Below are 22238 nucleotides of genomic sequence, written 5' to 3'. Positions count from 1 at the left end.
CATTGATAAGCGACGGGCAGATTAGACACATAGCCATAATTTAAAACATAGATTATGCGTGGCAGTATTAGAGGGTGGGAGAAGCTGGCGGGGTGGGTCCGGGTCGTTGTAAACAGTGACTCCTACAGTTCGGTCGGGGCGCCTGCTAAGCACGGATAGGATCTAAGTGGGATAGTGTGATCCTTCCACACGCTACGCCCTCTCAGTGAGAGTCCGCGCTGCCAGGTGAAAAGAAGCAGTTGATTGGCTGGACGTGTGTCGGAGGAAGCACGTGATAGCCTCCACTCTCCCAGACCGACTGTGGGGGGTAAGTGCACAGCGACCAGGAAGGGGATTGGGAATTGGCATAACGACTAACATTGGGATGGGAGAAAATCTGAGGAAAAAGGAGGGAGGAAAAGAGAAAAAAAAAAAAAAAAAAAAAAAAACGTGTTAAAACGAACTTAAAAGGCATCCCAGACACATTACCAAGTGGTGAATTCACCTCTTGGTATAGTGGTCTGCGATGTCGCTCCGCGGCGCGGGAGACCGGGGTTCAACTCCCACTCAGGGCATGTCAAATAAGACCGGTTTCATATTGATCATTCTGGGTTAATAAATCGTATGAACCCTTTCACTACCACACTACAGAAGGTTAACCCTTTACTATCACACTACAGACGGTTCTTTACTATCACACTACAGAAGGTTAACCCTTTACTATCATACTACAGACGGTTCTTTACTATCACACTACAGAAGGTTAACCCTTTACTATCACACTACAGACGGTTCTTTACTATCACACTACAGACGGTAACCATCTGTAGTGTGATAGTAAAGGGTTAACCTTCTGTATTGTCGCAGTGAACGGGTTAACCATTTGGTAGTGCGGTAGTGAAAGGGTTAACCATTTGGTAGTGCGGTCGTGAAAGGGTTAAGCCTTTGTCGTGTGGCAATGAAAGGGTTAACATTCTGTATTGTCGCATGAAAGGGTTAACCATTTGGTAGTGTGGTAGTGAAAGGGTTAAGTGTGTCCCCCACGTCTCTGTTCCTCAGGAGCTTCACGGTTCCTCCCTGGAGCTGCAGCTGCTCGACCAGATCCGGGTGGTCTTCCAGGACGCCGTGTTCCCCGTGTGGGTCGACCAGCGCACCGTCATCTTCATCAGGATAGGTCGGTCAGCATGGCCACGTCACCTCTTCATCACACTTATCATTTCAAAAGGAAGGCAAAACAATATCAAGCAATAATGAGAAGAAGTCTTTATTTCTTTTAGTCTTTAAGAAGTCATGCAGATTTAACACACACACACACATGCGATGGGTGACCCACAGGAACACACACACACACACACACACACACACACGCACACGCACACATACACATGCGCTGGGTCAACACCAGGGGTGTAAAGTACTTGAGTAATTGTGCTTCGTTACAATACTTAAGTACTGTTTTTGGGGATTTGTACTTTGTACTCGAGTATTATTAGGTTTGTATACTTGTACTTTTACTCAATTACATTTCAGAGAAAAATAACATACTTTTTACTCCTTACATCCAACTCCAACACTTTTAATTAGTATATTTGTTTCTCTGGCTGAACTAACGGTAACGTTATTAATCCTGCGGCCGCACTTTATTTAAAAGCCCATACCCATGCTGATTGGTCCTTGTGCAAGACTAGAAAGCGGGGATCTTTGATTAAACACCTGCTATCAGAAGAATAGACAGTCAGAAAAAAAAATTTTGATTTATTTTTTAGCGTTTATCGCTTTTTCATGGTCAGATGAACGGGAGAAGAGGCAGGGAAGACATGCGACAAATGGAGGTCACCGGGAGTGGGAGGCGAACCCGGGACGGCCGCTTCGCGACGCAGCGCGATACATGGTGTGCTACTAGAGCGCCCCTTACTTTTACTTTTTAGTACTTAAGTACATTTAAAAGTAGAAACCTTTTTTCAAGTGTGTTTTTAGCCAGATACTCTGACTTTTACTTGAGTACGATTTTGAGACGGTACCCATACTTTCACTTAAGTATAATTTCTGGGTACTTTTTACACCCCTGGTCAACACACACACACACACACACACACACACACGCACACACGCACGCACGCACGCGCACGCACGCACGCACGCACGCACACACACACACACACATTATCAAGTAAAGTCCTCATATTGGTACTCTGAATGGGTGAGTACTCAAAGCTAAAGTACTCGCGCCTGTACTTTTAAAGTGGTTTCGATGCCCCTCCTAATTTCAACCCGTTCCTCACCCTCCCCAGCGGCCCTCTCCCCGTCCGTACCGTACGGTCGACTGGAGCAGTTCACGGAACTAGTTGTCTCTCCCAAGATCCGCTCCGCCGCCGCCGACCTCGCCGCCTCTCCCCTCGTCGGAACCGGTCAGAACCGACCTCTTCGTGGACCGGCGAACCCTGACCTTTCGCCGTCCCCCCCGGGGTCGGGGAGCGGCGTTCGAGAAAGTGACCCGGACGTTCCCGCCGTCGACCGCCGGTGGGGCGGGTTAGACGACTTAAAGAGCCTGGTGCTGCGCTACGTGCTAAACGGGAGCTACGGCCCCGTCAAGGAGGTGCCACCCGTGCCCCCCGTGCCCGCCCTGCCCCGGGACTCGGTCTACCGGGTGTGCCGCGTTCCTCCCGGCTCTCTGGGCGTCGTCGTGGTCGGGCCTCACGCCACCCCGGGGGTGGTTCACCTGCTGCCCCTGTGGCCGCGGGCGGAGGACGAGCTGATCGGGGGCCAGTCGACCACGGTGACGCACGGCCTGCTGTCCAAGGTCTGCTCTCCCAAAGAGGTGAGCAGGGTTCGCACAAGGTCCTTGTGCTTAAAGTGCTTGATTTTTTTACCCAACAAAAGTCAAGGCCTTGAAAAAAGCCAATATTTGAACAAGGTGCTTAAGAAAGTCCTTGAAATTCAAATCAACCATTCGCATTGAAAGTTTTGTTCATCCATGATAAAAAATGTCTGAATCAAGAAATATTACTTATTTTATTTAAAGTGTAACTAATTGTCGGAAATTGGTTTTTAAGCCATAAATATTGGATCAAATCTTTTTTCTATAAAAAACAGCATTTAAAAGTGAATTGTATCCTTTTTTAATGCCCTTTTAAAATGAAAAAGAATGCTTAGGAAAGTACTTGAAAGTCCTTGAATTTCATTTTGCAATGTCTGTGGGAACCCTGGGCGAGGGAGAGAGCCAAGCGAGCGATAGAGAAGGAGAAGATGAAGAAGATGGTGAATAAGAAGAAGAATAAGAAGAAGAGTGGAGGTGCTACCGAGGCTCCTGCTGGTTCAGAGGACGGAGGAGAGCGGCAAGAGGAGGAGGAGAAGGAGAAAGTGGAGGAAGGGGTGGTCAAGGTGGTTTGTCACAACGTGGAGAGGTTGGGAGCGAGCCAGAGAGGTTCCAACGAGGGAGACATCCATTCTGGAAAGGTCTGGGTGAGTGCGTCTGACGTGGCTGACCAGTGACCATAGCCCTGTTCGTTCGCTCTTTGTTTTGTCACAGCTCTTAAACTGTGGTTCTTCTATGTGAGACATAATGCAGCCATGGACATTCAGTTCAGTTCAGTTATTTTTTATTTCAGGCTTTGGCCACATAACAATGGTCATTCCATAAACCGCCAACGTTTTACCAGCTGCTATAGGGAGGTGTAGTCTGACGTCACTGGTTGTTCCACCCGTATAGGGATTTATCATTGGGAAAATGGATTATCGGCTATTGTAACAATTCTGCCGCATGGAAATTGAAAAGCTTTACATTTTTGCACAAAATGAGTTCCCTTCTACCACTAAAACGTTAGATTTTTTTTATGATTAATTGCAAATATTTTCATGTTGAGCTATAGATTGTGGATGAATAAGCACAGAAAGGTACACCATGCCAATGTTAATGCTTTATTTGTTTTAAACGAGGCGATTTAGAAATGGGCAATGGGGAAATGCATTGCGTTGGACAGAGGGTGGAACACAAAAAATGGCAATGACGTAACCACTACACCTCCCTATTGCAGCATTGTCCAATTGTCCGAAAAGGGCTAGGGAGAAGCACTAGGCTTGTCGGGCCCTACCCTTGAAGACTTATGTTTATTTAAAAAAAATAAAGTATTTACAACATATAGTACACATTACAGTACATACATATAGTAAACATTACAGTACACATTTACAGTATAGTATACCGGCAGTATATAATAGTATATAGTATATAATAGTGTATACAACACATATATAATGTACCGTCCGGTACATGATATATACAATATAATATAGTACCATAATATAATAATATATAGTGTAAATATAGTTTAATATAATATACAAATGAACGTTTAACGTAAATGAACGTTAACATAGCTGTCATCCTTTTTTTTTACAGATCCCACAGCACTTGAGGACCAGGTTAAACATTGACCCTCATTCAACAGTGAGAATCAAGTCTGTGGAGTCGACAGCTAAAGTAGCATCCGGTATTCGCCTGCAGCCTCTAAAGCCACTGGTGAGTGCTACTTTGAAGAAAAATATTTTGCATAGAAAACATGGCAAAAACGTATGAAGATTATATACTTTCACATTTGAAGCCTGTCAACTTCAAGAGGATGTAATCAGAGCAGCATAACTGGACAGCATACCACTTTAACATAACATTTAATCAGAGCAGCATAACTGGACCACATACCACTTTAACATCACCTTTAATCAGAGCAGCATAACTGGACCACATACCACTTTAACATCACCTTTAATCAGAGCAGCATAACTGGACCACATACCACTTTAACATAACCTTTAATCAGAGGAGCATAACTGGACCACATACCACTTTAACATCACCTTTAATCAGAGCAGCATAACTGGACCACATACCACTTTAACATAACCTTTAATCAGAGCAGCAGAACTGGACCACATACCACTTTAACATAACCTTTAATCAGAGCAGCAGAACTGGACCACATACCACTTTAACATAACATTTAATCAGAGCTGCATAACTGGACTACATACCACTTTAACATAACCTTTAATCAGAGCAGCATAACTGGACCACAGACCACTTTAACATAACTTTTAATCAGAGCAGCATAACTGGACCACATACCACTTTAACACAACCTTTAACCAGAGCAGCATAACTGGACCACATACCACTTTAACATAACCTATAATCAGAGCAGCATAACTGGACCACATACCACTTTAATAGGGATGTCTGATATTATCGGCCGATATCGGCATTAAAATGTGATATCGTAAAATATCGGTATCGTTTTTTTTTTTTTACATTTCTATAACCTTTATTTACCCAGGCAAGCAAGTAAGAACAAATTCTGATTTTATTTATTGTCAAAAGTATGCATAATGTTGTGTTAATTCCACAACAAGAGATATGTAATGTTAATTACCTGAAATTATAAAAAAAAATTGGGGGGGGGAAACCCTGCATATATCGGTATCGGTTGATATTGGTTGATATCGGTGTCGGAAATTAAGAGTTGGACAATATCGGTATCGGTAAAAAAGCCAATATCGAGCATCCCTACACTTTAACATAACTTTTAGAGGTCAATGGATCGAGGATTGAATGCTCCCAAGCACCGGAATACACAAATGTCATGTGGAATGCATACTTTTACTTTAGATACTTAAGTACATTCAATAGAAAATACTTCTCTGCTTTTAGTCAAGTAGAATTTAAATGGAGGACTTTTACCAGAGTACAAATGTATCTGGGTACTTCTACTTTTACTTAAGTAAAGGAACTGTGTACTCCTTCCACCACTGTTTTTTAGCAAGACAGTAGAGCGTTAACACATTCCCTGCCACGCTTATATCCATCAATGCCACCAGTCTAAGCCTATGGAGATGTTTACCTTCTTTGCAGGGCTATAACTTTTTTAATTGTATTGCTAAATTGACATTACTATGGCCCATTCAACATCGATTATCTATCGTTCAGGATGTAGGAACGTTTTACTTTTCCATTCATAGGTTCATACGAAAATACCGTCTAGAATATAAATATGTTTTTATCGTTTTCTGCAGTAATTCCTAGAACGTGAGATATAGGCATAAACGCATATATTGATTATCAACTGCCGTTTGTTGCAAATACACGCTATATTAAACATTTCAACTGTACATGATCCTAAACGTTATGACTGATCATGTGCGGGTGAACGGGGGGGAGGGGGGGGGTCGTTTATAATTCCGTGATCGTCGGTAAATGCTTTATGTAGTATGGGTGATATATTGATCGGAGCAGTTTGCATGGATAATAATAAACAAACGCGCTGAAAATGACGTCAGTGTCCTCTTACCGTTGGCCGGTGAGACTGGAGCAAAAAGATCCCACTTATTTGATGGCGATCGAGTCGATCCATTTCCGGTTTGTATAATAATAATAACAGCCCAAATCATATCGATTATTGAGTTATGGCAGCAATCCATATACACGGTGTGTGTCTTGAGTCCCGCGACAATATGCGAGTGCCGGACGCATTTCCAAGACGCACCGGGATCACAAGAGATCCACTTCCGGTTTGGCAACTCGCCGATCATCCACCAGGTGGCAGTATTGAAGCGTTGCAGAGTTGTGCATGCTCCCACTGCATCATACCAGGCTCCGTGAGGGAATTATGAATAACATGGCGAAAAAATGACATATGATCTCAATAACGTCGTACGCCGTGGATTGGCAGAATTCGCATGAACTTGAAACACGTTGTACGACGTTTATGGCACAGGATGTGTTAATGTAATATTGTAACGGTTAGAGGAGCTGTGAACTAAAGCAACCTCTCCTCCTCTCCTCCTCTCCCATCTCCTCCTCTCCTCTCCCGTCTCATCCTCTCCTCCTCTCCCGTCTCCTCTCTCTTCTCTTCTCCTCTCCCGTCTCCTCTCCTCCTCTCCCATCTCCTCCTCTCCCGTCTCCTCTCCTCTCCTGTCTCCTCTCCTCCTCTCCCATCTCCTCCTCTCCCGTCTCCTCTCCTCTCCCGTCTCCTCCTCTCCTCTCCTCCTCTCCCATCGCCTCCTCTCCTCTCCTCCTCTCCTCTCCCGTCTCCTCTCCTCCTCTCCCGTCTCCTCGCAGCCTGAAGCGGAGAGCGAGGAAGACCTCCAGACAGCCTTCCTCGGTTGGCTTCACACACAGAGTCATGAACCACTCTCCTGTCTGACCGCACGCTCCAGCAACATCCTGTTACATGAGACCGAAGGTGAGGCGACGAGGGTGGCCTGGTGGTCAGTCCTGTAACTCTGAGGCCACAGGTTTGATTCCCCCCATGCCCACCACTGTATACATCTACAGCGTGAGAAACGCTGAACACCTCTCCTAGAATGATAAGAGGATGGCATCGTTTGACCTCTCGACCTTTACCACATGGAGACACATCCCATCCCACTGTATTGTTATTTTTATTCTAACTAGTGTTTATACTAGTCGCTGTCTCGCGTGCTCCAACTGCTTTTCCTCATTTCTTCTTGGCGTGTGATGCTCTAGCTGGCAGGCCAAGAAGACAGCATTTAAAAAAACAGCATTTAAAAGTGAATTGTATCCTTCGAGTGACATCCTTGAAAATGAAAAATAGTGCATGGAAAAGTACTTAAAAGTCCTTGAATTTCATTTTGCAATGTCTGTGGGAACCCTGTCTCCAGGAAGTTGAAATTCGGTGTGTCCAGATTGCCGACTGCCCTCTTCTCTCTGCAGGGAAACTAGAGTTTGTTTTGACCGTGATGAAGCCGGCGCCTGACAGTGACCCGCCGGACCAGCTGTTTCTGCTCGCTCCAACGGTCCTACAGAACACAGACATACAGGTACTGGGAATCCATCATTTACATTTACATTTAGTCGTTTAGCTGAACGCTACGTTCTGTACGACAAGTCAGCAGGAAGGGCACAACTCTTACAGCTGAGTAACAATGTTCATCAAACAGTGCTAAAACCTGGGTGCTGCAGTGTTGAGTGTATAGTATTAGAGACATATTAGTATAGTAGGAAGAGTGCATGATAGTATAAGACAGTAGTGTTGAGTGCATAGTAGTAGAGACATATTAGTATAGTAGGAAGAGTGCATGATAGTATAAGACAGTAGTGTTTTTTTTTATCCACTTTTTCTCCCCATTTTTCTCCCATCCCAATTTTCGTATTGTCCAATTCTCCCCTCCCCTGTCTTGAACGTTGCTAGACTATGCCTCCCACAGGTCGTTGTAGTGAGGACAGAAGCCTTGCATCACGTGTCCCCTCCGGTACACGAGGAGGCAGCCTGTCGCATCTTTTCACCGCAGCAGCTCGAGCTCTCAGTGGCGAGGAGTAACGCGTGGGAGGCTCACGCTGCCCCCGTCACTTCCTGCTTCCGTCGCACCGGCGTCACCAAACCGACCTGTAGGAGTCGCTGTCCACATTTACATTTTACATTTAGTCATTTAGCTGACGCTTTTATCCAAAGCGACTTACAAGTTCTGTACGACAAGCCATCAGGAAGGGCACAACTCTATCAGCTGAGTAACAATGTTCATCAAAGTGTTGAGTGCTACAGTGTAGGTTAGTTTATTAGGACAAGTGCATGACAGTACGGTTAGTTAGGGTTAGATTTTTTTTTTTTTTTATATATTTTTTTTTAAATTCAGATAATGGTTGAAGAAGTGCGTCTTTAGTCGACGGCGAAAGATTGGACGTGATTCGGCTGTCCTAACTGGGGTGGGTAGTTCATTCCACCATTGTGGGGCAAGGACTGAGAATAGGCGACTTCTCTTTGATGACCCTCCCGGAGCTTGGATAGGAGTAGGTCTGAGGCGGCCAGAAGATGCAGAGCGTAGGGGTCTTGAGGGTGTGTAGTTAGAGACCATTGACCGGAGGTAGGCGGGAGCGGTTCCCTTTGCCGCACGGTATGCTAGGTCGAGGGCCTTGAAGCGGATTCGTGCAGCAATGGGGAGCCAGTGCAGGTCCCTAAGAAGTGGGGTGACATGGGCCGACTTCGGTAGGTTTGAGATCAGGCGGGCCGCTGCGTTCTGAATGAGTTGAAGAGGCTTAGTGGCAGTGGCCGGGAGGCCAGCGAGCAGTGCATTGCAGTAGTCGAGGCGGGAGATGACTGTTGATTGGACGAGGAGTTGGGTGGCTTCTTTTGTCAGGAAGGGGCGGATCCTTCTGACGTTGCTCAGGAGGAATCGGCAGGTTCTGGTCGTCGCTGCAATGTGAGCAGAGAAGTCCACAACGTCAAATCCCCACCCACCGGCTTTTCCCACCCTCTAACACTTGCCAATTGTGTTAGTATGAACGACCGGCCAGCCGGTAGCAACGCCGAGAGCTAGGCTCGAACCCAGCGTCTCCTGCGTTAGAGGCGAGCGCCTTGCCCACTGCGTCAATCAGCCGCCCCCATTAAGACAGTAGTGTTGAGTGCATAGTAGTAGAGACATATTAGTATAGTAGGAAGAATGCATGATAGTATAAGACAGTAGTGTTGAGTGCATAGTAGTAGAGACATTAGTATAGTAGGAAGAGTGCATGATAGTATAGGACAGTAAGAAGGTTAGTGTTTTTTATTTATTTTATTGTGTTGTAATTCTGTCAGGAATCACTCAAGTCATTAGTTTAACCATTTATTATGGTTGGTGGTAGTAGTAGTGGTAGTAGTGGTGGTGGTGGTAGTAGTGGTAGTAGTGGTGGTGGTAGTGGTGGTAGTGGTAGTAGTGGTGGTAGTGGTAGTAGTGGTGGTGGTGGTAGTAGTGGTAGTAGTGGTGGTGGTAGTGGTGGTAGTGGTGGTGGTGGTAGTGGTGGTGGTGGTGGTAGTAGTGGTGGTAGCATGGCCGTAGCCAGCTATGAGCCATTTTAAATCATTTTTATAAACGAGTAAAAAAAATCACTGAGCTAGCCTTGGCTAAAATGGCTGCTTCCGCATTTTCACGCAGGAGCGCTGTGATTGCTGGCTGCTTTGTCACGTGCCTGGTGCGCCCAGCAATCACAGCGCTCCTGCGTGAAAATGCGGAAGCAGCCATTTTAGCCAAGGCTAGCTCAGTGATATTTTTTTACTCATTTATAAAAATGATTTAAAATGTTTATTAGCAACGCAGAGCTTTCAAACCCTGCCGCTTGTGTGTGTGAAACCCTAATGCAACGGTGGGTACCTTTTGAAATTTATATCTGATATATTTTGGACCCACCGCTCGTCTTTAACCAGTGCTTGATGTGCACATTAACATGGCTAGTAACGTGGGAACCAGTGACTGCGTATTCAAGCGAGGCTTGCATCGCAGTCACGAAAGGGGCTATGCGAAATATAGCCCCAGTCAGGCCACTTTTTAAGCGGGGGGGTCCCTTACCAGGACATTTTGTGTTACAAAGACTTAATTTCCTGCATTCTGGTGCAGGAATTGTTTTATTTGTACCCTTTAAATGCCAGTTTTGTGATGCATGACTGCATTAAAAAGAAATTAATAATAATAAAAATTAAATAATTTCTTTGTGGAAATCATCTGGCGACCCCCCCCCCCCCCCCCCCCACGGCAGCTTGCGACCCCCCACTTTGGGAACCACTGACTTAGAGCAGTGGTTCCCAAACCTTTTCAATCATTAACGGGGACAACCAACATGTAGTGCCGTGTTTAACCACCACTCATCGGGTCAAAAGGTCAAGGGCCTCTCATTTTCCATCACTAAACACGTTCAGGTGGACAGAGAGCCTGTGGTGATCGCTGGACCTGACGCACCAAACCCAGACCTTCCTCCACTGAGTTCTCTTGGGTAAGTCTCTCACTACTTCCTGTATCAGGGTCTGCTCAGTCCTACGTTCGCTTCAGGCTATTTCCCCCCAACATTTTTATATTTAAAACATTTTTGGCTTCAATAAGGTTGTCATATTCAACTTCTTAGGAAATAAATGAACTATCATCATTTAATAAAATGTAACCCCAACCCTCCTGTTTACAATTATTATATATATATATATATATATATATATATATATATATATATATATATATATATATATATATATATATATATATATATATATATATATATATATATATATATATATATATATATATAATAAAGTTATTACTCCACCTTCATCTCTCCTTTCCCCAGAGGAGTGGAGGAGCTGAGCAGGACAGGGTTCGAGTTCATCTCCCACAGCCTTCTGGGAAGTCCCCTCGCGCGAGAGCTGGTGCCCACCAGCCAGGGGCTGAGGGGCGGGGCTTTACTCATCACAGGAGCCAAGGTAACGGGCTGAGGGGCGGGGCTTTACTCATCACAGGAGCCAAGGTAACGGGCTGAGGGGCGGGGCTTTACTCATCACAGGAGCCAAGGTAACGGGCTGAGGGGCGGGGCTTTACTCATCACAGGAGCCAAGGTAACGGGCTGAGGAGCGGGGCTTTACTCATCACAGGAGCCAAGGTAACGGGCTGAGGGGCGGGGCTTTACTCATCACAGGAGCCAAGGTAACGGGCTGAGGGGCGGGGCTTTACTCATCACAGGAGCCAAGGTAACGGGCTGAGGAGCGGGGCTTTACTCATCACAGGAGCCAAGGTAACGGGCTGAGGGGCGGGGCTTTACTCATCACAGGAGCCAAGGTAACGGGCTGAGGGGCGGGGCTTTACTCATCACAGGAGCCAAGGTAACGGGCTGAGGAGCGGGGCTTTACTCATCACAGGAGCCAAGGTAACGGGCTGAGGGGCGGGGCTTTACTCATCACAGGTGCCAAGGTAACGGGCTGAGGGGCGGGGCTTTACTCATCACAGGAGCCAAGGTAACGGGCTGAGGGGCGGGGCTTTACTCATCACAGGTGCCAAGGTAACGGGCTGAGGGGCGGGGCTTTATTCACCACAGGTGCCAAGGTAACGGGCTGAGGGGCGGGGCTTTACTCATCACAGGTGCCACGGTAATGTCTGACATCATGAACGCACTTCGATTTCTGTGTTCTATTTAGTAAGAATTGAGATTGTCACGGTACGTGTGTGGACCCAGGAGCAGACGAGACGAAGGCAGGCAGCGAGTCCAAGGGTTTTTAATGAACATAGATATCAAACAGAACAAAGGAACAAAACTAACAACTAATAACAAAAACTAAAAACCTCAGTAAAAACTGGAAGAGGGGGAAAAGGGGAAAACAAAAGAGCTACCACTAAACTCTAACCAGAACATCAAAACACGAGGAACACTTACTTGCAAACAGAGACAATGGACCGACACAGAGAACAGGAAGCAAGGAACTCAAATACACAGGAACAAACGAGAAACACCTGGGATGATTACAACTGGAGACACCTGGGAGGGGAAAACAGACAAAGAACTACAAGAAACAACACAAGCAACTACAACTGTGGACGACAAGACAAACACCAGACACTGGGACAAAACAAGCAGACTACAAATGTAACCGGTCTTATTTTGACATGCCCTGAGTGGGAGTTGAACCCCGGTCTCCCGCGCCGCGGGCGGCATCACAGACCACTATACCAAGAGGTAAATTCACTGGGTCTGGATGCGTGTAGCCTTTTTACAACACTTCCGGATTCCCGTTTTGCGCTCTGATTGGCCGCTGACCTACGCTAGTACGCCCCCCTCGCTATGAGCATAGCAGGAGACGCTGAAAATCGAACAGCTGTAGATCAGGGCATGTAGAGGAGTTTGGGGAACGAGTAAAATCATGTGCAGGTCCTCTTCTCAGACCTGTGGGGCAAAGCACTGCACACGCATCATGCAAGCTACACGTCAGTGACTGTGATGCACCGAGTGGGCTACTATTGTGCTATCAACATGCCGCGACGTGTAGCTTGTTAGCCGGCATGAATGCCAGATTTAAAATGGTTCTCTCCTCTTTGTATACCTTTGTCCTCACAAGTATTCTGCCAGGGAACTTATGGACACGACAATAGTAGTAGTTATATGGTGTTTGATCATTGAAACGTTATTTAGCTCATAGCTATCGTGGTAGCCAGTTTCGTGAAAAGGGTTAATATAATACTTTGAGCTTTAACGTGACGTGTGTCCCAGGGGAGTGGGAAGACCGCTCTGTCCAGAGCCCTCTGCAGGAAGGCTGCAGAACAGCTGGACGCTCATGTGGAGGTGGTGGACTGCAAGAAGCTGAAGGGTAGGAACACACACACACACACATATACACACACACACGTATACACACACACACACACACGTATACACACACACACACACACACCTATACACATACACACACACGTATACACACACACACACACCTATACACACACACGTATACACACACACACATATACACACACACACACACACACCTATACACACACACACACACACGTATACACACACATACACACACACACACGTATACACACACACACGTATACACACACACACGTATACACGCACACATACGCACACACACACACACACACATACACACACACACGTATACACACGTATACACACACACATACACAAGCATACATACACATTCACACACACGCATACACGCACACACACATATACACATACACACACATATACACATACACACACACACACGTATACACACATATACACACACGCATACACAAGCATACACACACACACATACACACACACATACACATTCACACACACGCATACACGCACGCACACGTATACACATACATGCATACACACATATACACACATACATGTATACACAGGTACACAGATACACACACACACATGCATACAGTACATACTGTACACACACACTTAGGTTGAAGCGAATGAATGATAGCGAATCGATACACAACGTTAGAATGATTGCATTAACGATGGCAATTAATGATGAAGAAGATTTTATTTATTTCCTTCTCTCCAGGCAAAAGGGCCGACACGGTGCGGCAGCTGCTGGAGGAGGTTTTTGAGCAGGCGGTGTGGAGGCAGCCCTCCGTGGTCCTACTGGACGACCTGGATCATGTGACCGGGGCGCCGACCTCGCCGGAGCACGAGCATGGCCCCGAGGCCCTCCTGCGCCTGCACATCGCACAGAGTATGTGTGTGTGTGTGTGGGCGAGTGTGTGTGTGTGTGTACGTGCGCGCGCATGTGTGTATGCGTGTAGCGTGTGTGTCTGCATGTGTGTATGTGTTAGGGGTGTAAAGATGCATCGATTCTGTGTCCATACTCAACGTAGATTACAAGATGTATACATCGATAATATCAAAAAGATTTGAGACGTTTATGCCAGACATTATAGATGAAGATCAAACTGGATTTATTAAAGGGAGACAGACACAGGACAACGTGAGAAAGACATTACACATAGTAGAGGAGATACAAAAACAAGGGGGTAGCGCGGTACTGATTAGCCTAGATGCAGAAAAAGCGTTCGACAGTGTGAGCTGGACATTTTTATATAAAACATTGATGAGGTTCGGACTGAACGGGAGGGCGATGAAGATGATCAAGGCGCTATATCAAGAGCCGACAGCGAGGGTTAAGGTGAATGGCAGCTTGACGGATAGAATCAGATTAGAGAGGGCTACCAGACAGGGATGTTGTCTCTCACCAACGCTCTTCGCCGTTTTCATAGAACCACTGGCACAACTGATCAGGCAGACCGAGGACATCAAGGGAGTAAGGATAAAGGGAACGGAATATAAACTAGGCCTATTTGCGGACGACGTGATAGTATACATGAGGCAACCAGAAAAGAGCTTCCCGGCACTGATGGATCTACTGAAGGAATATGGTCACTACTCAGGATACAAACTAAACGTGACAAAGACACAGACCTTAGCATGGAACTACTCTCCAACGACGGAAATTAGAGAACAGTACGGGATAAGATGGGACATGGACAAGATTAAATACTTAGGGGTAAACATCACGAGAGGGGTGGAGAAACTGTTTGAGGCGAATTATACACAGATAAATCAGAACATCAAGAGAGACCTAGAGAGATGGACAGTAATGCCCTTGGACTTCAATTCAAGAATAGAGGTCATTAAAATGAACATACTATCAAGGTTACTGTACCTATTCCAGTCACTACCGATACAAATACCACAGAATCAATTCAGGGAGTGGGACAGACTGATATCGAGGTTCATATGGGCGGGGAGAAGACCACGGGTCAGATATAAAACACTACAACTACCAAAGGAAGAGGGAGGGATGGCAGTACCCAGCCTACAAGATTATTACTATGCAGCACAACTGAGAGCAGTGACGTGCTGGTGTAACGACAGATATGAGGCAAGATGGAAAGACATTGAAAAAGAAGGGGAGGGATACAAGGTACAAGCTCTGGTGGGGGATAGGGAACTATTTAAAGAAAAAGAGGGACTATTAGATCCAATCACCAAATACACCTTGACCATATGGAACAGAGTAGTAAAAACACACAAATTGGAGAAGCAGTCAGGGGTCCTGAGATGGGTAGCACATGACAAGAGATTCAAACCAGGGAGGTTAGACCATGGATTCAGAAGGTGGGAGGGGGGGGGGGCAACAGCAATATGCAAAATGATAGAGAAGGGAGAAATGCAGACACTACAAAAATTAAAGGAGAAATTTGGACTAGAAAACAGGGACCACTTCAGATATCTACAGGTTAGAGACTACTACAACAAAGAAATAAGGGGGGCCAAAGATGAGGAACAGAATGGAATAATAAAGATGATAGTATGGGCATACGAAGGGGGGCAAGGAAGAGTAATATCAGCAATATACCGGGCTATAATGACCAGCAAGGGACACACGACCGATTACATAAGGGAGAAATGGGAGAGAGAGCTAGAGATAGAAATAACAGGGAAGGAATGGGGGAACATATGCGAGGTACAACACTCAACAACAGGATCGAGAATATGGAAAGAATTTGGATGGAAAAACATAATCAGATTCTTTATAACCCCAGAGCTGAAGGGAAAATATGCACCAACACAAAAAGCATGCTGGAGGATGTGTGGGAAGGAGGGGGCAAATCACACGCACATATTCTGGGGATGTCAGAAGCTGAAGGGGTATTGGGAGGAGATAGGGGAAGCAATGATCAGAATATTAGGATACGGGATACCACAAACAGGACTGGTGCTTTACTTAGGAGACCTGACACACGAGGGAATACAAGGGGGGGACAAATATTTAATAAAGATAATGTTGATAGCGGCCAGAAAAGCAATAACGAGACTGTGGTATAAGGAAGACCCACCGACAATAGCAAAATGGGTAGGAATAGTGGAAGAAATACAGGATATGGAAAGGATAACACACATGCTGAGGTTACAGGAAGAGAAATTTGGGGAAAGATGGGGAAAGTGGGAGGATTATAAAAGGAACGAGAACGACATCACAGAGGAAGAACCAAATGCAACACAAGAGAGCGAAGGGTAAAGGAGGAAAGATGTTCAAGCAGGGTCTATGAACCCATGTCACACACCTGTACTTTAGTTAATATTATCTATTTTGTTTTTGGGATATTACAAGTGCTGAATGCTTTTATACCTTATTATTTATGTCTGTTTAACGGTGTGATATTAAATATTCAGGGATGATGTGGTTTGTGTATGGGTGAAACAAAAGGCAAAGTGAAAGTTAATAAACAAGAGAAAAAAAAAGAAAGGACGAAGGAGAAGGGAAGTAAGAAACTCAAGGAGGGTCTCTGGACCCAGATCACACATACAAACCTTAGTCAGCATTTATTGTCTTTGAGTAGGAATTACCTGTTTATGCCTGTTTAAGGGAGATACACAATCAGCCTTTGTATCAAATACCTAGAAAACAACAGTAGGGGAACCAGACAACTAACCATGTGATACCCATGTAAATATTTATGTGCACTGTTTTTTCTTTTTGTTTTTATTGTGATACTAGTCTCTTCATTTTTTATTATTTATTTTTTGTAAGTGCTGTCTGTCTAAATAAATGTTAATAAAAAATGTAAGTAAAAAAAAAAGAAAGATGCATCGATTATAATGTGACGATTCAACTGCATCAATTTGAAAATGTTAGAATCGATTATAATCTAAATTAAAAAAATATATATATATATAAAAAGAAAATTGTAATAAAAAAAAAAAACAATTTGTGTATTGTTTTTATTGACCTATAGTCCATTCATGCTGAGTGAATCAGTTCCCCCAGCCACATTTGTGTATTCAAATTTTTTTGCGGAATTAACCTATCGAATCGAATCGAATCGTGGTCAAATGAAGAGATTTCATGATGCATTGAATTGTTGCTTGAAGAATCGTAATAGAATTTAATCGTTGTGAGGTCGCATCGTTACACCCCTAATATGTGTGTATATTAGGGGTGTAACGGTACGTGTATTCGTCCCGCAAATGTACGGTACGGTCGCCACAGTGCGGTACGCGCAGCCATACGGCGAATATACGCCCCACAGCGCAAACACACGAGTCATGCATGCAGGCACTCGCGAGGTTCGTGCGAGAACAGCGCGCGTGGCCGGGCACACCGAGTCAGACTTCAGTTCAGAGCGGGCGAAAGTGCACGGAGGAGAAAGGCACATTTACATTGGAACAGCTGCGGGGTCATTACAGTTTTACAGTTTTCTTTCGTTTTCTTGTTCGCCCCAATAACGTTAACCAAATGAAACCAATGGAAAGAACTACCGCGGCGATATTTTTTTTTCTGTTGTACCGAACTCGTACCGAACCGTGATCCCAATACCGAGGTACGTACCGAACCGTGGCTTCTGTGTACCGTTACACCCCTAGTGTATATGTGTGTGTGTGTGTGTGCGTGTGTGCTCGGAGTAGTAGAGCAGTCGTCTGGCAATCCGGAGGTTCCCGGTTAGATTCCCGCTCCTCCCCGGGCAGCGTGTCGAAGTGTCCTTGAGCGAGACACTTAACTGCTCCCGATGAGCAGGTCGGCACCTTGCCTGGTCGACCCGCCCCCCCCCCGTCGGTTGTTGAATGTGTGAGTGAATGGGTGAAATGTGAGGAACAAATTGTAAAGCGCTTTGGATAAAAGCTGTTATATAAATGCAGCCATTTACGTGTGGGGGGGGGGGGGGGGGGGCGTGTCCATAGTCCTCTGTGATGCCTTGCTAAAGTAAACAGCACCCAGAACCTGTAGGCTTTGGTCTCAAAGGCCACTTTCAAACGAGCATGGCAGGCAGGTGAGATGGAATGGGATTCACTCAAATCTCGTGCCATGCACCGCAGCCAATGGGCGGTTGAGGTGAGGCGTCGGGTCCAATGAGGTTCAGGTTAGGGTTAAGGTAGGCGTGGGCTTATACATGAGATACCAAGTTTTTAGAGAGTCTCGAGATGGAACTTCATTTAGTCTCCTACAGAAACCATTTAGCAAATAATATGCTGACGGGAGAGAATAACACTGTCTGTCTGTCTTGTCTGTCTGTCTCGCTCTCTCTCCCCCTCTCTCTCTCACTCCCCCCCTCTCTCTCTCTCTCTCTCTCTCTCTCTCTCTTTCTCTCTCTCTCTCTCTCTCCCCCCCCAGGTGTGATGGACGTGGTGGATGACTTGGTGCCTGGAGCCAGCCTGGTGTGTCTGGTCATCACCTCCCAGAGCCAGCACTCCCTCCACCCCTCCCTGACGGAGGTCCAGGGCTCTCACTTCATCCAGGGCTCTGCCCACATCCAGCCCCCCGATCAGGTCAGTGCATCTAAACCGCTTCATTCATATCCCACACGGGGTGTGACATTCTCAGTGACTAATGGGTTTCCAATAACACCAGGCAGTCTTAACTTCTTTTTATGAGCTACAAGAATGTTTTTGAACAGTAGGGGTGTTAATTTCAAGCCTTTTAAAGCACGCTAAATCATTTAGATACAGCAGATCTGCCTCGGCGTGCAGATATGGCATTGATGTGACAACTAGATAATGACACACACAAGAGGAAAAGGCACAAAGAAAGACTGTTCACACAGTGTGTTTGCATGTGGGGGCAGGAGAGAGGTGTTTGTGTGTGGGGGCAGGAGAGAGGTGTTTGTGTGTGGGGGCAGGAGAGAGGTGTTTGTGTGTGGGGGCAGGAGAGAGGTGTTTGTGTGTGGGGGCAGGAGAGAGGTGTTTGTGTGTGGGGGCAGGAGAGAGGTGTTTGTGTGTGGGGGCAGGAGAGAGGTGTTTGTGTGTGGGGGCAGGAGAGAGGTGTTTGTGTGGGGGCAGGAGAGAGGTGTTTGTGTGTGGGGGCAGGAGAGAGGTGTTTGTGTGTGGGGGCAGGAGAGAGGTGTTTGTGTGTGGGGGCAGGAGAGAGGTGTTTGTGTGTGGGGGCAGGAGAGAGGTGTTTGTGTGTGGGGGCAGGAGAGAGGTGTTTGTGTGGGGGCAGGAGAGAGGTGTTTGTGTGTGGGGGCAGGAGAGAGGTGTTTGTGTGGGGGCAGGAGAGAGGTGTTTGTGTGTGGGGGCAGGAGAGAGGTGTTTGTGTGTGGGGGCAGGAGAGAGGTGTTTGTGTGTGGGGGCAGGAGAGAGGTGTTTGTGTGTGGGGGCAGGAGAGAGGTGTTTGCGTGTGGGGGCAGGAGAGAGGTGTTTGCGTGTGGGGGCAGGAGAGAGGTGTTTGTGTGTGGGGGCAGGAGAGAGGTGTTTGTGTGTGGGGGCAGGAGAGAGGTGTTTGTGTGGGGGCAGGAGAGAGGTGTTTGTGTGTGGGGGCAGGAGAGAGGTGTTTGCGTGTGGGGGCAGGAGAGAGGTGTTTGTGTGGGGGCAGGAGAGAGGTGTTTGTGTGTGGGGGCAGGAGAGAGGTGTTTGCGTGTGGGGGCAGGAGAGAGGTGTTTGTGTGTGGGGGCAGGAGAGAGGTGTCTGTGTGTGGGGGCAGGAGAGAGGTGTTTGTGTGTGGGGGCCAGAGAGAGGTGTTTGTGTGTGGGGGCAGGAGAGAGGTGTTTGCGTGTGGGGGCAGGAGAGAGGTGTTTGTGTGTGGGGGCAGGAGAGAGGTGTTTGTGTGTGGGGGCAGGAGAGAGGTGTTTGCGTGTGGGGGCAGGAGAGAGGTGTTTGTGTGTGGGGGCCAGAGAGAGGTGTTTGTGTGTGGGGGCAGGAGAGAGGTGTTTGTGTGTGGGGGCAGGAGAGAGGTGTTTGTGTGTGGGGGCAGGAGAGAGGTGTTTGTGTGTGGGGGCAGGAGAGAGGTGTCTGCGTGTGGGGGCAGGAGAGAGGTGTTTGTGTGTGGGGGCAGGAGAGAGGTGTTTGTGTGTGGGGGCAGGAGAGAGGTGTTTGTGTGTGGGGGCAGGAGAGAGGTGTTTGTGTGTGGGGGCAGGAGAGAGGTGTTTGTGTGGGGGCAGGAGAGAGGTGTTTGTGTGTGGGGGCAGGAGAGAGGTGTTTGTGTGTGGGGGCAGGAGAGAGGTGTTTGTGTGTGGGGGCAGGAGAGAGGTGTTTGTGTGTGGGGGCAGGAGAGAGGTGTTTGTGTGTGGGGGCAGGAGAGAGGTGTTTGTGTGGGGGCAGGAGAGAGGTGTTTGTGTGTGGGGGCAGGAGAGAGGTGTTTGTGTGGGGGCAGGAGAGAGGTGTTTGTGTGTGGGGGCAGGAGAGAGGTGTTTGTGTGTGGGGGCAGGAGAGAGGTGTTTGTGTGTGGGGGCAGGAGAGAGGTGTTTGTGTGTGGGGGCAGGAGAGAGGTGTTTGCGTGTGGGGGCAGGAGAGAGGTGTTTGCGTGTGGGGGCAGGAGAGAGGTGTTTGTGTGTGGCGGCAGGAGAGAGGTGTTTGCGTGTGGGGGCAGGAGAGAGGTGTTTGTGTGTGGGGGCAGGAGAGAGGTGTTTGTGTGTGGGGGCAGGAGAGAGGTGTTTGCGTGTGGGGGCAGGAGAGAGGTGTTTGTGTGGGGGCAGGAGAGAGGTGTTTGTGTGTGGGGGCAGGAGAGAGGTGTTTGCGTGTGGGGGCAGGAGAGAGGTGTTTGTGTGTGGGGGCAGGAGAGAGGTGTCTGTGTGTGGGGGCAGGAGAGAGGTGTTTGTGTGTGGGGGCCAGAGAGAGGTGTTTGTGTGTGGGGGCAGGAGAGAGGTGTTTGCGTGTGGGGGCAGGAGAGAGGTGTTTGTGTGTGGGGGCAGGAGAGAGGTGTTTGTGTGTGGGGGCAGGAGAGAGGTGTTTGTGTGTGGGGGCCAGAGAGAGGTGTTTGTGTGTGGGGGCAGGAGAGAGGTGTTTGTGTGTGGGGGCAGGAGAGAGGTGTTTGCGTGTGGGGGCAGAAGAGAGGTGTTTGCGTGTGGGGGCAGGAGAGAGGTGTTTGTGTGTGGGGGCAGGAGAGAGGTGTTTGCGTGTGGGGGCAGGAGAGAGGTGTTTGTGTGTGGGGGCAGGAGAGAGGTGTTTGTGTGTGCGGGCAGGAGAGAGGTGTTTGTGTGTGGGGGCCAGAGAGAGGTGTTTGTGTGTGGGGGCAGGAGAGAGGTGTTTGTGTGTGGGGGCAGGAGAGAGGTGTTTGCATGTGGGGGCAGGAGAGAGGTGTTTGTGTGTGGGGGCCAGAGAGAGGTGTTTGTGTGTGGGGGCAGGAGAGAGGTGTTTGTGTGTGGGGGCAGGAGAGAGGTGTTTGTGTGTGGGGGCAGGAGAGAGGTGTTTGTGTGTGGGGGCAGGAGAGAGGTGTCTGCGTGTGGGGGCAGGAGAGAGGTGTTTGTGTGTGGGGGCAGGAGAGAGGTGTTTGTGTGTGGGGGCAGGAGAGAGGTGTTTGTGTGTGGGGGCAGGAGAGAGGTGTTTGTGTGTGGGGGCAGGAGAGAGGTGTTTGCGTGTGGGGGCAGGAGAGAGGTGTTTGTGTGTGGGGGCAGGAGAGAGGTGTTTGTGTGTGGGGGCAGGAGAGAGGTGTTTGTGTGTGGGGGCAGGAGAGAGGTGTTTGCGTGTGGGGGCAGGAGAGAGGTGTTTGTGTGTGGGGGCAGGAGAGAGGTGTCTGTGTGTGGGGGCAGGAGAGAGGTGTCTGTGTGTGGGGGCAGGAGAGCCGAGCAGCTGGATCTTCCAGGCCGTGTGGCGGGATATGATGTTCTCTATAACAATGAGCAGTGATGTATAAAATACTTGAAAGCCATACTTGAGTAAAAAGATATCTTACTTGGAACCTCTTTTGGTGACCCCTCTCACCCTGCGACTTGGCTATAATAAGGTAATTTATAGGCCTGATATTCTATATTTTATAATATTTCAAATTGCATGTGTCCGGATGGAAGAATTCAGTACTGTATCTACAAAACCTTCTGTTTAGTCATCTTCCCTTTATTCATTTGCTTAGATCTTTTGTACACGTGATTTCAAGACGGTGCTGAATGTCTGGTCAATTTTAGCATGGTGTTATTCACCGTCAAAGATGAATTAAAAAAATGTTATTTGATATTCTCCTTTGGTTCATTACAATTTACTCGAGCCTAGTAAA

The 22238-nt window shown here is 47.3% G+C and overlaps 1 protein-coding gene across 1 annotated transcript in view; it reads left to right on the top strand.

Annotated features, from left to right (window-relative positions):
* The window catches only part of pex1 (peroxisomal biogenesis factor 1), a 113776-nt gene that overhangs the window by 20806 nt on the left and 70732 nt on the right, over positions 1 to 22238 (top strand). Inside the window, exons 11-21 of the mRNA XM_084312037.1 lie at positions 1039 to 1153; positions 2271 to 2797; positions 3196 to 3441; positions 4379 to 4498; positions 7091 to 7214; positions 7706 to 7812; positions 10662 to 10735; positions 11081 to 11213; positions 12989 to 13085; positions 13821 to 13991; positions 18429 to 18583. Coding sequence (XP_084168163.1) covers positions 1039 to 1153; positions 2271 to 2797; positions 3196 to 3441; positions 4379 to 4498; positions 7091 to 7214; positions 7706 to 7812; positions 10662 to 10735; positions 11081 to 11213; positions 12989 to 13085; positions 13821 to 13991; positions 18429 to 18583 — 1869 coding nt within the window. The remainder of the gene's footprint in view (positions 1 to 1038; positions 1154 to 2270; positions 2798 to 3195; positions 3442 to 4378; positions 4499 to 7090; positions 7215 to 7705; positions 7813 to 10661; positions 10736 to 11080; positions 11214 to 12988; positions 13086 to 13820; positions 13992 to 18428; positions 18584 to 22238) is intronic.

Source organism: Notolepis coatsorum, assembly GCF_963971535.1.
Source record: "Notolepis coatsorum genome assembly, chromosome: 4".
In the NCBI taxonomy this organism is placed as follows: domain Eukaryota; kingdom Metazoa; phylum Chordata; class Actinopteri; order Aulopiformes; family Paralepididae; genus Notolepis; species Notolepis coatsorum.
The sequence above is the reverse complement of the archived record's forward strand: the minus strand, read 5'-3'. Positions and strand labels throughout refer to the sequence as shown.